The sequence below is a fragment of the Phaenicophaeus curvirostris genome, chromosome 1 (genome assembly GCF_032191515.1).
Source record: "Phaenicophaeus curvirostris isolate KB17595 chromosome 1, BPBGC_Pcur_1.0, whole genome shotgun sequence".
In the NCBI taxonomy this organism is placed as follows: Eukaryota; Metazoa; Chordata; class Aves; order Cuculiformes; family Cuculidae; genus Phaenicophaeus; species Phaenicophaeus curvirostris.
The window spans coordinates 81784453-81800515 of record NC_091392.1 but is presented as its reverse complement, the minus strand read 5'-3'; the positions used below and the strand labels follow the sequence as shown (position 1 = coordinate 81800515).

General features: G+C 37.9%; 1 protein-coding gene across 1 annotated transcript in view; it reads right to left on the bottom strand.

Moving 5' to 3' along the window:
• Positions 1–5763: 5763 nt before the first annotated feature.
• Positions 5764–16063, bottom strand: part of SMC1B (structural maintenance of chromosomes 1B) — a 35847-nt gene continuing 25547 nt past the window's right edge. The window contains exons 18-25 of the mRNA XM_069863629.1: positions 15381–15534; positions 13865–13963; positions 12851–13007; positions 11964–12118; positions 9102–9253; positions 8831–8900; positions 6897–7007; positions 5764–6622 (exon numbers count right to left, since the gene is read on the bottom strand). Coding sequence (XP_069719730.1) covers positions 6512–6622; positions 6897–7007; positions 8831–8900; positions 9102–9253; positions 11964–12118; positions 12851–13007; positions 13865–13963; positions 15381–15534 — 1009 coding nt within the window. The 3' untranslated portion in view covers positions 5764–6511. The remainder of the gene's footprint in view (positions 6623–6896; positions 7008–8830; positions 8901–9101; positions 9254–11963; positions 12119–12850; positions 13008–13864; positions 13964–15380; positions 15535–16063) is intronic.

The following is a 16063-nucleotide window of genomic DNA, read 5'->3' as shown; positions in this document are numbered from 1 at the left end:
TCAGCCACCGCTCAGATCTGAGCAGAAAGGTTTACGGTTTTCAAGCAGGTTCAAAGGCAGCAATTGCTGCTGTTTGCATTTTTCAAGTTGAAAATTAATATACTCTAACTGATGCTAACATTACTAGACTCTAGAAAATGGATTTTAATTACAGGAATTAATTTTTTATTATTATTAATCAAATAATTATTAATTTAATAATTGTCAATAACTGGATTAATTTATTATGGGTGAAAAAAAAAAGGTGTGGTAAATGGAATGGACAGGTGAATCCTCAAATGGAGCACACTACAAAATTATATTCTGGCGTTCCATCCTGTATTCAGTGTAGAGTCAAATATGTTACTAACGCTTGTTACTCTATCACAGGGTGGGTTTTTTTTTCTTTGTTCTTTGGTCATTTTCTTTTTCTACAGTTAAATGGTATCCAAACTTAGGCCATGTGCTTCCAAATCAGCTTTCAGCATGTGAACCTGAAAGCTGGCAAGTAGCCTTACGAGACGAGGATCTGGCAGAATGCTTATTTGAGGGATTAGAGTCTGCAATCTCCACAGCCAAAACCTAAGATGTGTTTCAAAGCCAAACAAAAAAATACATCCTTATAAAAACAAACCCAAGCATTAACGTAATGAAGCTTGAGGATTTCCAAGTGATGACACTGTAGCCAAATTCTCTTGCCAAGGTACAAGAAAATGTCATTTTTTATGTTTTAAGTTGGCTTGAGAAAGTTGTTGCAGAGAGAGACTAAGAAAAGTTTTCCAAACTTTGAGATTGTTATAGAAGAATGATAGTTTGGATATCATCCCTGATGAAGCAGTTTCTTAAAAGGAGTAGTTTTATAGCAGCGCCAGTGTAGAGACAGCAGAGACAAAATAAAGCCAATGAAGATCCATACAATGTGGATTTCAGGATGGAGAAGAGAGACAGGATTACCAACAAGAGTTTTGTTGAATTGATTTGATGAACGAGAGCACATTCCTGATTATTTTGGTACCATTTTCTTGGTTTATGTATTTGATATATCATGCTTTACAACATGGAGCATCGGGCAAATGATTCTGTGGTTTCATGGATTTTGGAGTATTAGACACAATTCTAACACTGGTAACAGTAAAAACCCAGAATAAGTCCAAGTGTGTTTATCTGAGGTTCAGCGGCGGCAGCTATGTTTTTCTCTACTTTCACCATACATTTTAATTGAGTAAACAGTCCAAACTTGTTCTAAACGCACTGCAGAATTTCAGGGAAGGTAGAATTCAACATTTCATTTAAAGTCTGTGGCTTAAAGAGAACTGATTGCGCAGATCCTTGCTCATGGTTCTGTTTCATCTGAGCCTGTTATAATCTTGTATGCTTTGCTTATACTAACTTACAGGGTTTTGCCTTAAGGATCTTAGCTGCCGCCTTAATGGTTGTTACTTTCCATAGGTACCTTGCATGGTTGAACTAGCTGCACTGTAGAAATAGGAGTTGCTAGGTGGCTTTGCAGCTTAGTCTCTTTCTAGTAAATGATGAACTTGTCTTTTAGAAAAAGGTGTGTTTTTTCTTTTTGTGTTGTCTACAATGTTAAGAACACTTGGAATGTGTAATTTAGTTTAAGTTCATAAAAACATAGAACTTATTTTAGGCTGAGCAGAGTTCTCCTTCAGAACACACAATGCTCTAAAATCTCTATGTGTAGCTACCATTCTAGAAGTGTCCGATAGCTCTGCATGGATTTCTTTCAGATTCCTGTGCAGAAGTGGTTTTGAAAGGGGAGGTTTTTCTAAAAAATGAAACGTTAAATTTAATGTTTTATTTTGTGTATCAGCTTGGTTTTGGTGAAAAGATACTTTTCTCCTAAGAATGTAAATGCTTTCCATCTCTTTATTAGTGTAAATTAGGAAGCAGCTGTAGACATACAAACTCACCTATACAGAGAGACCCTGGAGTAGTCTACTCTTTATGTAAGATTTGTGTGACCTTTGTGATTTTTGAAAGTATAATCACTTTAATTTTTTTTATTTGGTTTATCTTGTCTAAACAGTGCAGCTTTTTGCCTCATGTCAGAATCTGCTGAAATAGTGAGAAATTGGCAATATATAGGGCTGGCTGCTGGCATACAGTAATGATGCAAAAGTGTTATAAAAGCAAGAGTAAAAAAAAAACAATCAGAAAAGTCACTGGACAATTCTAGGACAGTGACCTCAACTGGACAAGAGATCACAGAATCACTAGGTTGGAAAAGACCTTTGAGATCAACTCCAAATGTACCTGTCTACGAATAAATCATGTCCCCTAGCACTTCATCTGCCCACCTTTTAAAAACCTCCAGGGATGGGGACTCCACCACCTCTCTGGGGAGCCTCTGCCAGTGCCCGAGAACCCTTTCTGTGAAGAAATTTTTCCTGATGTCCAATCTAAACTTCTCCTGATGCAGCTTAAGGCCATTCCCTCTTGTCCTGATGTCACCCATCACTTGGGAAAAGAGACCAACACCCACCTTGCTACAACCTTTCAGGCAGTTGTAGAGAGGAATAAGATCTCCCCTCAGCCTCCTTTTCTCCAGACTAAACAACCTCAGTTCCCTCAGCGGCTCCTCGTAAGACTTTTTCTCCACCCCCTTCACCAGTTTCGTCACCCTTCTCTGGGCGCGCTTCAGGACCCCAATGTCTTTCCTGTAATGAGGGGCCCAAAACTGACCATAGCGCTCAAGAGTGTGGCCTCACCTGTGCAGAGTACAGAGGCACAATCACTTCCCTGGTCCTGCCCATCACAGGGGGGTTGGAACTAGATGATCTTAATGATCCCTTCCAATCCAAACTATTCTATGATTTTATCTGTAGGGTGATTTAGAAGCAAGTGCAAGTTTTCTCTGCCTGTGCTTCAAGCAAGCTGGACCAAGCTCTTACCAAGGTGAAGCCCCAGTAGAGATGATGTTTGAATCTGTCAAACATGATTTTGGGGATTCCTGTGACTGAATGTTAGTTGCCTTTAAAATTAAGGGGGTTTTACTCTTTTCTTATCAGGGGAGCAGCAGTTAGGCTGGTGGAGGCTGAAATCTTCAGAGGTCTGTCAGCACAAGGCTGCCTACAAGCTTCAGATTCAGAACTCTAAGCTGTAAGAACAGGAAACATGTCACGATTATAGAACCTTCATCACAGTAAACCTGCCTATCTTATATTTCTGCCTTGAGTATTTGTATTCGTCAGTCTGCTAAGACATGAGATTATGTGAGGAGAAATGGATGCAATAGTAATATAGCAGCAAGGACACAGTACAGATGCATTGGGGTTCCTGACCTCTTTGGAGTGTTTTTTCTATGGAAACGTTCAGCAGCTGTTTAAATTGTAGTGTGCTGCTCATTATCTCAGAAAGGACACAAGTCTTAATGCAGCAGAATTAAAACCAGTTAGTGCCTAATGATGTATCTGTAAACAATTTCTAGTGTTTAAGTTTGACTTCGGCTGAACCAGTCAAATGATAGAGTTAACTGCATTAACTGTTTATTTCTGAGGTGCTGTTACTTCACTCACCACTAAACTGTCTCACCACTAAACTGACAACAGTTACCGCCCCACTTGCTAACACAGATCATCTTCTGAAATCTTCTATCAGCTGCCTCTCACATCAATGTCTGCAGAAGAGCCTGTTCAGGATCATTCTTTGTTCTGATACTAGCACATTTGTATCTGGCAGTCCCAGAGGGTTTCTCTGTTTGGCTCACTGTGGATTTGATCTGTTAGGCCTTCTGAGATCCCATCACACTAATGTGGTTTTACAGGGAGTGGAAGTGATGGGTCTGTCAGATGACCTCTCTGTCTGAACCGTGGTATGTCAACTCTTTACTCCTACCTCACAAAACCAATTTTTGATTGTTCTCTAACATGTTCATGTGCAAAATGAAAAGCTTAAAAGTAAGGTGCTTGCACCTTTCTAGACTAACAAATACTGAGACAGGTAGAGTTTTTGTGGTGTTGGAAGTCTTTGTCCCTGTTTCAAAGTAGGTAAAGATCTTAAGACATTTTGCCTAGAAAAGCAATCTTAAACAATGCATGCACGCTATCTTTTCTACCCTAGAAGAAAACACCCAGTTGTCTTTCATCGCTTGACTGTTCAGAAACCATACCTGGGGGCAATGTGATATAATTGCTAAGGATCAAAAAGTACCAGTTCTCAAGGTTTTAGCCAGCTTTTTGTAAAGGGTTAAAACCAAAAGCAAAGCCTGCCTGAATACAGACCATACTCATCCTCTCCCTTTGAGAGACCGTATTTATGCATACATCACTTCTGAAAATGGTCTTTTAGCATTGCTTATAGCACTATCAGCTTGAAAGTCAGCTTAGAACAGCTGTTGCTTCATGCTGCAGCAAATTTAATCAGAGGAGTTAATCTATTTGTGACTCTGATTACTGTGATTATTTTACTCCAACCCTCAAGGCATGCAGCACCTTATCTTGTGCCTGAAGTCAGATTCACATTAGGAAATCACATCCCTTCCCCTTTAGTAAGGATCAGCTTACAGCTAGCATTGGTGATTCTACCATTTTGTAGACACTGCTGAACTGCAACTTGTACAACAGCCTGCCCTCCCTCCAGGACTATTTATTTATATCCTGAAATACAGATTAGTAAGTAATGGGTTATTTTAATTCCTAACACACACAATAAGCAGGTAGAAATACCTAGTTTTGGACTTGTGCGCCCCCCCCCCCCCCCTCCATATCAGGGACTGGAATACAGTCAAAAAGGAAAGAACTTGAAACTTGTCTCTTCCATTTACCTGTTAGAAGTGAAAGAGTAACTTGTTGAAGACCCTGTTCAAATCATTACCCAAGCACAGTGAAAGAACTAAACATACAAAGTTGTAGGTTAAATGATGTTTGCTGCCTCTTCTACTTAATTCACATTTTTTTTTTCTAAATGGGAGTACGATATTTATTGAAAACAAACTTGTTGACCAATTATTATCCTGTTTTGCTCAAGCTGTATAATGAAGTTGAGGGGACATCTCTGGTGATGGTGTACACTCTTAATAAAATATTTGAAGCCAAACAGACCATTTTTGTGTAGTAGCTAAAACATAGCTTTCACCACTCTTCAGACTGCTCAATTCTTTACTGTATTTTTCTATGTCAACCAACTGTTCCTTGGAAATGGTTAAAAAAATTGCACAAACCAACCCAAAACTTCTGTATTTGCTGTACAGACTAATGTGGGTCAAAGATTGCTGAAAATTACTAGAGGCTGCTCTTCTGTTCATCCTTCACACTACCGTATTTCACATTTGCCAACAGATTCTGAATTAAGGTCCTGATGCTAACTTATGACTTATGCTGAGTAAATAACTTTATTTAATAAAGTGTAACAGTAACATAAGCATTTGATAAACATCTGTCTACAGTATACGTGGGCAGATTTGTGGTCTTGAAATGCTCCTAGAGGAACACATTACCTGCTGCTCACATGTCATTCCTTCCTTATGCAGTAAGCCCATGTCTTCAGTTACGTGCAGTGAACATGCTACTAGCAGCACATTACAAGGTAGACAGGTACAAGCACATGGTGAACAAAATGAAGCTAGTATATGAACAGAAGACAGAATTATTATGAACAACCACAAACCAAGTAAAACTCCTTCTCTCTTCAGCACACACTGAGGTGAAACATAAGCCAGATGAAGCCATTCAAGCTCTCTCAAATAGTGTTCTGTAACTAACCTCATTAACTTTGCTTCTTAGATGAAGCATGGCCACCAGAACAAGTTTGACTTTACTGGGACAGCTACGTAACAACAATCTAAACTGCAAACAAATACATTTCTTTCTAAGGCTGCTATCTGTATGGCATCTGACTTGCACCCGATGTATTCCTTTCACTTTTGTGTGGGGTAGAATACCTCAAAGCTGAATTTTTTCCAGGTTGCATCACACCTATAGGGATATATCATGAGCTTTAATAAAATTAAGTAATTATTTCATAAGGTTGCAGTGGAAGACCAAAGTCTTACATCACAAGAGTCATGTAAGATAATGGCCAGATTCCCATAGCTTGTTTTGAAAAAACAGGAAATAATTCTATGTGAAGGCAAATAGATGCAGCTACAACACCAAAGAGAGGTGCAGGTCTTGACTGGTAGTAGGATGCACCCAGTGCACTGGAGATATGGCTAAACACGTTACTTTTCGTAAGAAAAGCAAGAGGCTTATTCTTTGTTAATAGTGTGCTTACGTGAACCTGTAGCCCTTTATCATAAGGCAGAAACCCCCAAAAACATCTGAAGAGAAAGCTTTGCTTACCAGAACATATATACCTCAGTAACAACCTCTGACCATCTTCTTTAGTCATTAACAAAAGTGTATCAATGAATAACAGCTGTTTCCCTCAATATTTTAGAAAATGGCTTGGTTTGACAGGTAAACATTTCTCTAACAACCTCTAGCAGACACACTGAAACATAAGATTTCTAACAGTCTGCTGTAAAAACAGTTCTTGCTGTGGTCACCTGGCCTTGAAATCATCCATCCATGCTTTATTCTGAAACAGGACTGTGTGTCTGGTTCTCTGTTTTTTCCTGGTCACCATTCTCTGGGTACTGGGTGAGATCAAAAGTCAGGACTCGGCTGAACATAAAGTCATCTTGCTGAGAAGAGGAAGGATCATACGATTTAAAACATTTATGTTATTTGAAATAAGCATTTCATAAATGACTATAAGACAGAATAACGTGCTGGAGTTACCAAAATGATCTTTCCATCAAGCCAGTACCTACACTTATTTCTGAACACAAAGTAGTTCACATCCAGCAACACAATTATGTACATGATTCACTGTAATGACACTTAAGGTGTAAATCAGTACTTGAATGAAAAACAGCTTGTATTCTTTAACAAAACTTAGTAATAATCAATTGTTACCTCTGGACATACTCCAATCAATGCGTCTGCTTTGGAATAAAACTCTTCCTTTAGAGAAATAACTATCATTTGCAACTGTTCATGTGCCTGATCTCTAATGAAACTTGATACCTTTGGAAAGAAGTGAAATATTTCAATAACTTAGGTCTGGCAGAATTAAACCATGCTATTGTTAGGGAATGAAGAGGAAAGAACTGAACATTAGATACAAAATTCAGCAATTCAGTTAGGAAATAAGCAGGATAAAATGAGAAATAAGTCTTTAGATAGATACTGTCCATGTTCTTATAACAATCCCTCAGATTTGCTACTTTTTGATAACACCTAAGAAAATAATAATTCCTTCAAATGAATAAAGTTACAGAAAAAGGGCATCACCGATGAAAAGTATTTTACTTGAAATAAATGTGAAGGAAAGTGGAAATTCCTGAATCAGGGAAAAAAAAAAGCATGAAAAGGCTGTTACTGGCTGTACACTTAAGTATGTGCTACTTTGCTGCAGAAAGTAGCATTTTTTTCCAATTATATACAAAACTAAGCCACAAATATTAAGTTATAAATTGGTGACTGAATAAGCCAGTATCCCACAATATATATTAAATGCTGAATAAAGGAAAACCAGTACATTTTTGTGAGTGCAGGGGCTAAAAGGGTGGCTTCTGTGAGAACAACCTGACTCCAATACAGACCAGTGATGGCAGTAACACCTCTGCAATAACATATTTAAGAAGGGAGGGGAACGATAACAACAGAAGAAGAGTGAGAATGTGCAAGAGAAACAACTCTGCAGACACAAAGGACAGCGAAGGAGGAGAGGGAGGCTCCAGGCACCCAGAGCACATATTCCCCTACAGACCATGGTGAAGCCCGTGGTGAGGCTGCCTGTGCCCCTTCAGCCCATGGAGGTCCCATGGTGAACTAGATGTCCACCTGCAGCTCATGGAGGACACCACAGTGGAGCAGGGGGAGGCCTAAAGAAAGTTGTGACCCCACTGGAAGCCCACACTGGAGCAGCCATCTGGCAGGACTGCTCGGTCCGTAGAGAGAGGAGCCCACACTGGAGCAAGTCTACTGGCAGGACTTGTGATCCTGCCAGGAACCTATGCTGGAGTAGCCTGTTCCTGAAGGGCTGCACCTGTGGGAAGGACCCATACTGGAGAATGGTAAGCCATTTTCATCAAGAATTCATGTGAATCACAGAATCACAAGGTTGGAAAAGACCCCCAGGATCATTGAGTCCAACCATTCCTGTCAATCACTAAACAACGCCTCTCAGCACCTCATCTGCCCGTCTTTTAAATACCTCCAGGGAAGGTGACTCAACCACCTCCCTGAGCAGCCCGTGCCAGTGTCCAATGACCCTTGCCATGACAAATTTTTTTCTGACGTCCAGCCTGAACATCCCTTGGAAGAGCTTGAGGCCATTAAATAAAAAGATAAGAAAGACGGCCCTTACTTGGTGTTAGTTAAAAATATTTACTAGGTTAATTCTAAAGAATTAATACTCCAGTGACAGAATGACTTGATTTTGGACGTGCAGTTACCCCTAAGAAGCAGAAAGGTGTGTAAGGGAACTCAAAGGCCTTAAAAATTCCAACTGAACAAACCCGAACACCAATTTACAAGTGACCTTTGTGTCAGATTGTACTGCACATGGTCATGCAGCATATTTTCACTCTCCTGACCTATTTTCTCAACTTCACAGTGCAGGGACTGATTAAAACACACTTAGATTTATGAATTTAAACCTACCCCATGTCTAACATTTCATAGAATGATTATTTCACTCCTAAACCAAGCATACTTTAAAATAGGTTAATGCAGTGTCATCGATCTTTTTATCCCAACAACCTGCAATGAACAGTAGCCATTCTTCTACAAAAAAATATCATTAAATCAATGATAAAACGGTATGGTGAAATGAACCAACTTACTTTATCGATGTTTGTGTTATCCAGGGCAGCATCTATCTCATCCAAAATAAAAAAAGGCGCTGGCCGAAAACTGTAGAAGACAAGACAGTATTTAGGATGAAAAAAATGTTAACATTCTTAACTTTTTGAGATTCACGTACTCTACTATAAAATTTGGTAAGAAGTAATGACAGGTTAAGAATAAAGGACTTCGGTAAATCTTCAGATACTCTGTTACCAGATCGTTTTAACTCAGTCACATATTTGGATAACATGGTACTATTTCTTTTACCTGTGTATAGCAAACACAAGAGCCAGAGCTGCCACTGATTTTTCACCTCCTGACAGACAGTCCATTGGCATAAAGCGTTTTCCTGGAGCCAAACAGTTAAAGCCAATGCCTTCCAGATAAGGCTCCTCAGGATTTTCAGGACTAAGGAATGCCTGGAAATGGATACATTTCATTATTAAAAGCGACACATACAATATTATTAAGATGGATATTTTTAAAGGTTTAAATACTGACTGAGCAAGTCTTGAAACTGGGAAGTTAGCTTCCTTTGCAGGAAACAACTGTACACCTACACAGAAGAGCGGCACTATAATATTTCCCAGTAAATATGCCTTTGTTAATGAACCATGAGCTATGAGGCTAATCTACAAATTAATGGCTCCATGTATTTGTTTTTCCCAAACTTTCAACTACTAAGTAAACTTAATTTTATCACCTTTTATTAGCTTCTTTTTTTTTTTTTTTTTGAACTATTACAATTTTAGACCACAAAAGCAGTTTTCTTTTCTGTGTGGAAGTAAATATACTCCAAAAAGAAACTTCTTTTGTGAAAGGTTATCATAGAATCATAAGGTTGGAAAAAGACCTTAGATGTCGTCAACTCTAACTGTACCTGTCTACTATTAAATCATGTCCCCAAGAACCTCATCTGCCTGCTTTTTAAACACCTCCAGGGGTGGTGACTCCACCACCTCCCTGAGCAGTGTCTTCCAGAGCTTGATAACCCTTTCTGTGAAGAAATTTTTCCTAATGTTAAATCTAAATTTCCCCTGATGAAGCTTGAGGCCATTCCTTCTTGTATCACCTATCACTTGGGTGAATAAATTTAGTAGTTTTACAAAATCTGGGTTTGAGCTTGAGAAAGATTTTAATACAGGTAGGCTTTCTCTATTACTTTTTATCCTGGTTCCCAGGTTCAAAAATTTATAAGTACTATTTTGAAAAAATGACCACTTTACCAAACCATAAGAAGCTAATGACTACATGGTTTATTTTTCCCATTAAATAGATGAGACAATAAAAATTATACAGCGTCTTCCCCTCTGCACAAGCAGATACAGTAAAAAAGATTCCCATAGTTGACACTTATTTCAAAAGCCTCCTCTCAGGTAACAGATACGATGGAAGAAAAACAAAACAAACCACTCCATGTACTTTGATTTAAAATCATTTCCATCGTAAATAGTCCTGGAAGTACGATATAGTGCTTACAGTATTTTGCTTTCTCAGAGGTATGCATATTTTCCTCTTTTTCTCTGCTGAGAGAACACCTGTCATTGTTATTACAATGTTCTTCAGGCTGTAAACGTGTAAAATACCTTGCAAACTCTATGACCCTTGCAACGTCTATGACTCTGCATGTACATATGCAAGAGGAAGTTTTCAGATGTACGGACATTGAGCTAAAGTCATCTTGTAGCTTACTAGGGTAGACATATTCCTTGCTCATCAAGACAGGAAAGGAACATTTCACTGTCCACAGAAGACAACTATAAGAGATCTGTTAGCAAATCCAGCAGTTGATTTGTTTGTTACATACATTTTCTTAGGTAGTAGTTTCTTTTAAAAACACACAAGATGCTGATGAAATAAATTTTACTGAGCGATCTATTCTCACAAATGTTCTGAGTTTGGAAGTTAAAATAAATCTGGAAGTTAAAATAAATCAATTACGAAAGCTTCTCTTTTTTTGTACTGGAGTGTATTAAGAAATATTAATCTTAAATGATCACGTTAAGAAGTTGTTACTGTTGCTTCAAAAGACATCCATTCAAGCTGCAACCTAGGCCACCAACTCTGATGGCAAAACTCAGGACTATCTCTTTCCTTGGCTAACTAGAGCAATCATTTCCCTTCCAATGCAATTAGACCAGCTTCTTTTAGCTACTCTGTTAGTATCTAGTAGGCCGTTTTAACTTCCCAGCTAACCACAGGATAGTACCTTGGCCAGGTTGCCTCCATGCCTCAAATCAAGGCATGGTATCACAGAACTCAGAAGGAAAGCACCCAAATACTATTTTTTGGCAATGCATGTGGAAAATCCTAGTTGTTTCAGTGATAAGAAGTTAAAGCCTGCCTAATATTTAGTCTAGGAGAGAAGGCATGTGCCCACTATTCACGAAGAAAGAAATGCTTTATTATCCTGTCCAACCTAGAAGCAGAATGGGTATATTTAAAGTGTTCACTGGATATCTGACTGAGAGAAAACACAAAATCTGAAATTTAAGACAGACAACAGTTCAAGCCTGGGCCCTTTAAACAATGAACATTCTACATTTAATGTAACTAAAGCATTTGGGCTTTCCTCTTTACTTTTGGCATTAATACTGCAACATTAGCAAAGATTAATACAATTGTGACAAGCCTTCTACAGGTTCCTTAAAAGCTGCCACAATACTACCTATGTCATCTTAAAATACTTAAGTGTGGTATACGGAGCTTTAAGACCTCATACAAAACACCAGCTCTGAAATAGAGATTGGTTTTTCGATTTATCTATACTAATGATTAAGAGGTTCTAACTACTCATTGGCATCACTAGATCTGTAACCCAATATTAAGTGAACTACTCAAACAGATTACACATTCATGTCATGATAATTTACAATTCTGCTAAATACAAAGAATAAAATTAACCCAAACTGAGTAGTTCCCAATTTTGTTAACACTTGAGATCATATTTCTCTGTCTAATGTCAAGCATTACTTATTCCTCCTCTGATTCTAAAATTCTGAGTCATTATTTTCTTCTTCAGGACTGAAACTGCTTTTGGAAACTAGAAGTCTTCCTAAGTTCTCTTGTTCTACTTAAGAAAGCTGTCAAGTAGGCCTTTTAAGCCAACAACTTAAGAAGATGACACACCTGAGCACTATGGTTTCTGCAAAGCTTCTTGTAGATCTGATCAACAGCTACAGATGCATGCTCAAAGCACTGGCTAAAAAGCTCATATCTCTTTTTTTTCACGTCTTCAAACTCTTGCTTGCATGTTCTGGCCTCCTTCCTGCTGGTCTCAAAAGCTATGAAAAAAAATTACTTCATAATAAGCCCCTTAGCAAATACACAGAACAAATACATGTTGTGTACCATAACAAGCACAAACTCAAAATACATTTTGCAGAAAAAGGTTCTGATGCACACACAAGGAACATACCAATACTATGAATTTCAAATGGAGGCCCAAAAAACCTGAAAAGGTGCGATGTATTCAGTCTGCTCTATTCCACATTTGTCTGGAGCAATGAACAAAATTCTTTTCCCAATTCCTTCTGTAAGCTGGGTAGCCTCAAGCAGCACCAGCATTTACCTGTTACAGCTGCAGAACTCCTTGCTTTTCTTAATACATTAATGTCTGCAATGCACTTTGAGGCCACCAATAATTTTGCAGTAATGCTCCTGTCTGAGGTCTGGACAACACAGACATGTTCCTTCAGTTATTTAAGAAAAATTTCAAGAATTGTACGATTAAAATCAGTAACTTTTAAAAATTAGTAAAAACACTCCACAATGTCGTGTTTTGGTCAACAATGTACCTTTCCTGTCATTCAAACTGTATTTCAATAAACCACCACGGAGTAAAGTATATGTTAATAAATTGTTTACAATAATTAAAAAGACAACCGAGGATAAACACTTTGAGCACAAAAAATACCTTAATTTCTGAAAGAAGCACATCCCAGAAAGAGGAATTTAGAGTAGAGTGAAAACTCTCACAGTTACAAACAAGACTGATAAGAACAGCTCAGTGTTACCATCTATTGATTCTTGGAGCTTGTCCCGAGCAATCTGTAATTTCTCTACTGCTCTCAGGTTTGGAGCAGCTGTCTTCACTAAAGTATTCTCTTTAGATTTTATTTCCTGCTGCATCTGATCCAGCTGATCTTCTATATCTTTGTCAGACTGTAGGTCCTAAAGAAAAAACAAAAAATACGAGAGCAATGAAATTTGTTTGTAGGCCAAGACACTTCAATACATACAGCAAGTGCTCGTGGTTTCTGCAAGAAGTACCCCACTCAGCTTTAACTGGAAACACAACAAAACACAAAAGCTCTACCACAGTCTTGGTTCTCAGAATAAATTTTCAAGGTCCTAAGCATTGTTCCACAAGGTCTTTAAAAACAGACAGCAAATTCCGTCCAGTTTGGGTTAAACTGTAATAGAGAAGGAGGAGTAGCTGACTTCACTGTTCGATTTAAGAAGAACCTTTGCAGACAGCTTCTTGATGAGTTCTCTGAGACAAATTCAAATGATGACAGATTCGTCCTTGGCTCTGTACACAGCCTCTGACATTTAATTATATGCCTTCTGTTTAAAAAGGGAAAAAATAAAATTACAGAAAACTGCTGAAAAAACATGACCTAATGGAGAGTTACAAAACTAAGTATGGCGGTCTCAGTCTCTGAAAATGCTACAGACAGAAAGTGGTACAACTCCGCTGGCAGCCAATCATTGGTTTCTAGAGCTCTGAGACGTAACCTATAGTGTTGGAACTTAAAGGCAGAAGGTAAGCAAGGAAGGAAAACAGAGTTATATTTATTATTTCTCCATTCAATTTTTATGTTTTAATTACATGGGAAGCTGACCTATCCAGAAATCCCATACATCAGCACTATGTATGACTGCAAAACCAAAACATATACACATGCTCTTAAGCTTAACAGTGGTTTTACTAAGTTTCATTTAAAGACTAGCATGAAGAATTATTTCAACAACTGAAATATTTTAAATAAAAACTGATCTCTAATAATTTCAAACAAAAAGACTACCTTCAGGTCTTCTGCTAGGCTGCTGTAGTCTACCTGAATTGCCTCTTCCCTTTCATAGATACTTGATGTAGTCTTGGTGCCTTCTGTTTCAGTTCCTAGCTATAAATACAAAAGACATTCCGGTTCAGAAATACAATATAGTTAACTTTAAAACTGTTATAACAATACATTAAAACGATACGAAGTGAGGAGACAGTGGCAGCATGGTATGAGGCAAAGTTATTCCATTGCTCCTCCCCTAGCTAAAATGGAGTTGTTAGTTAAGATCCTAAAAGTCTAATTAAAAAATGCACCTTTTATGTGAAGATGAAAACAACTGCTAATTTCAGTTCAAAGCTAAGAAAGCAGCAGTAATTTATTTGTTACATATTTAGAATAATGTGCATACTGACTGAAAAGGATTTACATTCCCATGATAATGCATTCCCCTTTCAAGAAAATGCTCTAAAGTGCATAAATCAAAGCAATTCTTCTACTCAGCCTCAGAAGAAATTAGTAGCTTCAGTTCTCTAGGGTATAAGCAGCCTATCTTCTTGACATTGTAAACTTGCATTTCAAACACCTACTTTCCCTTGAATGAAACAAGTGCTGCATGTTGTTACCAGTCTCTTTCCTACCAAGATTCTTTCTCAGAACCAAATCTTACTGGTCTTCTCAGTGAAATTAATTAGGAATTAAAGTTGATTCCTACTGTCCGCCTCCTTGGTTTCATTTCTTCCTTATTCTTTTAACAGTGAGAGCTGAGCTGCCTCCATACTCTGATGATTAGCAGTTCACGTCCTTTCCCTTTAAAAACTGCTCACCTCACTGCTGTCATTTTGCTGTCATTTCTGACCCACTCATTCATACCTATCGTTCCAACAAAAGTACTTTTCTAAGGAATGGTTCAACAAATCTCATCCCAAATTCACAGACTTGTAAAAAGTCCGTTGAACCCACAGCTCTTTTCTTTTGTAACGGTGGAGAAAGTTTAATATCTTCTCATAAAAGATATGCTGGAAAAAGAGGGAAGACTGAGAAAAATGAGGGTCAAATCCTCTGATAGCAGGGGTATTTCTGTTTTAGACTATCCCCAATTTCCATGAATACCTACATCTACTGAAGGCAAAAGGATGATTTTGGACACTATTTATAGTATGGATGGTTAACCAAGTATTACCTCAACTCACATACGTGCCAGATTTAACAGTTCTGAACCAACCCCTGCACGTCCTTTTACATATGTATACCTAGAATGCTCCTTCATACCAATTTTCTCATTCCACAGTGATTTTACATACCTCAGAGGAATACATTTCCATCACAAGCAAAAACACTTGCAAACAACATTACTGTCTAAAAAAATAAACAAAAATCCTTCTCTTGAATGGATGGGGCCTGATCCCATAAAAACAATGTATTTATTTTAACATTACCAGGCAAGACAAGAAGTCCCTTAAGGAAAAAGTATGTCTCTTTAAAATCAAGACTTAATTGCTCCTCCATAACATCTATGTCCTGTAAACATTTTAAGTACCTCTATTTCACTGATGTCATCCAGAGATCCAGACATGAGCTTTATTTTCAAGTCCTGCACCTTGCATTCAAGAAGCATATTGTGTCGTCTTAATCTCTTCTCTTCCAGAGAGGTTTCTATAGCTGAAGCTTCCTTTTGTAATTTTGTAGCTTCCCTACATACACAAAAGACAAAACTATTAAAGAGCAGCAGCTTCACTGCCAATAACGCCCACAGTCATACACCATGAAAAACAGTTATCAAGCACAAAAAGGGCTTTTTCCTCTGTAATCCCCATCAAACAAAGGAAAACGGTACTTAACTTCTTCCACTCCCTTCATTCTCCCAAATTACTCAAGTGGGAGCTGAGAATCACAGGCTATTCTAGTACATAAGCCAACACTCTGCACTAACTCTTAACTCTATCACAAGATAAATGCTAGTAGCACAGACATAGTTTCAATATATCACACAGTCACACTATATGTTCAAATATCCACTTTTCCTAATTACAACTTAACTCTGTTCTATTCAGCTGAACATATGGAGATTTGGTTCTTTTAAAATTTAATCGGTACCTTTTATCATTACTCTCCGTGGAATAACACCTTTACAAGTAATTCCTTTGATAGTATCAAGTTACTAAATAAGGTAGAGATGTAACAGTCTTATATTGTTAAAATTACATAATATAAAATTAATTA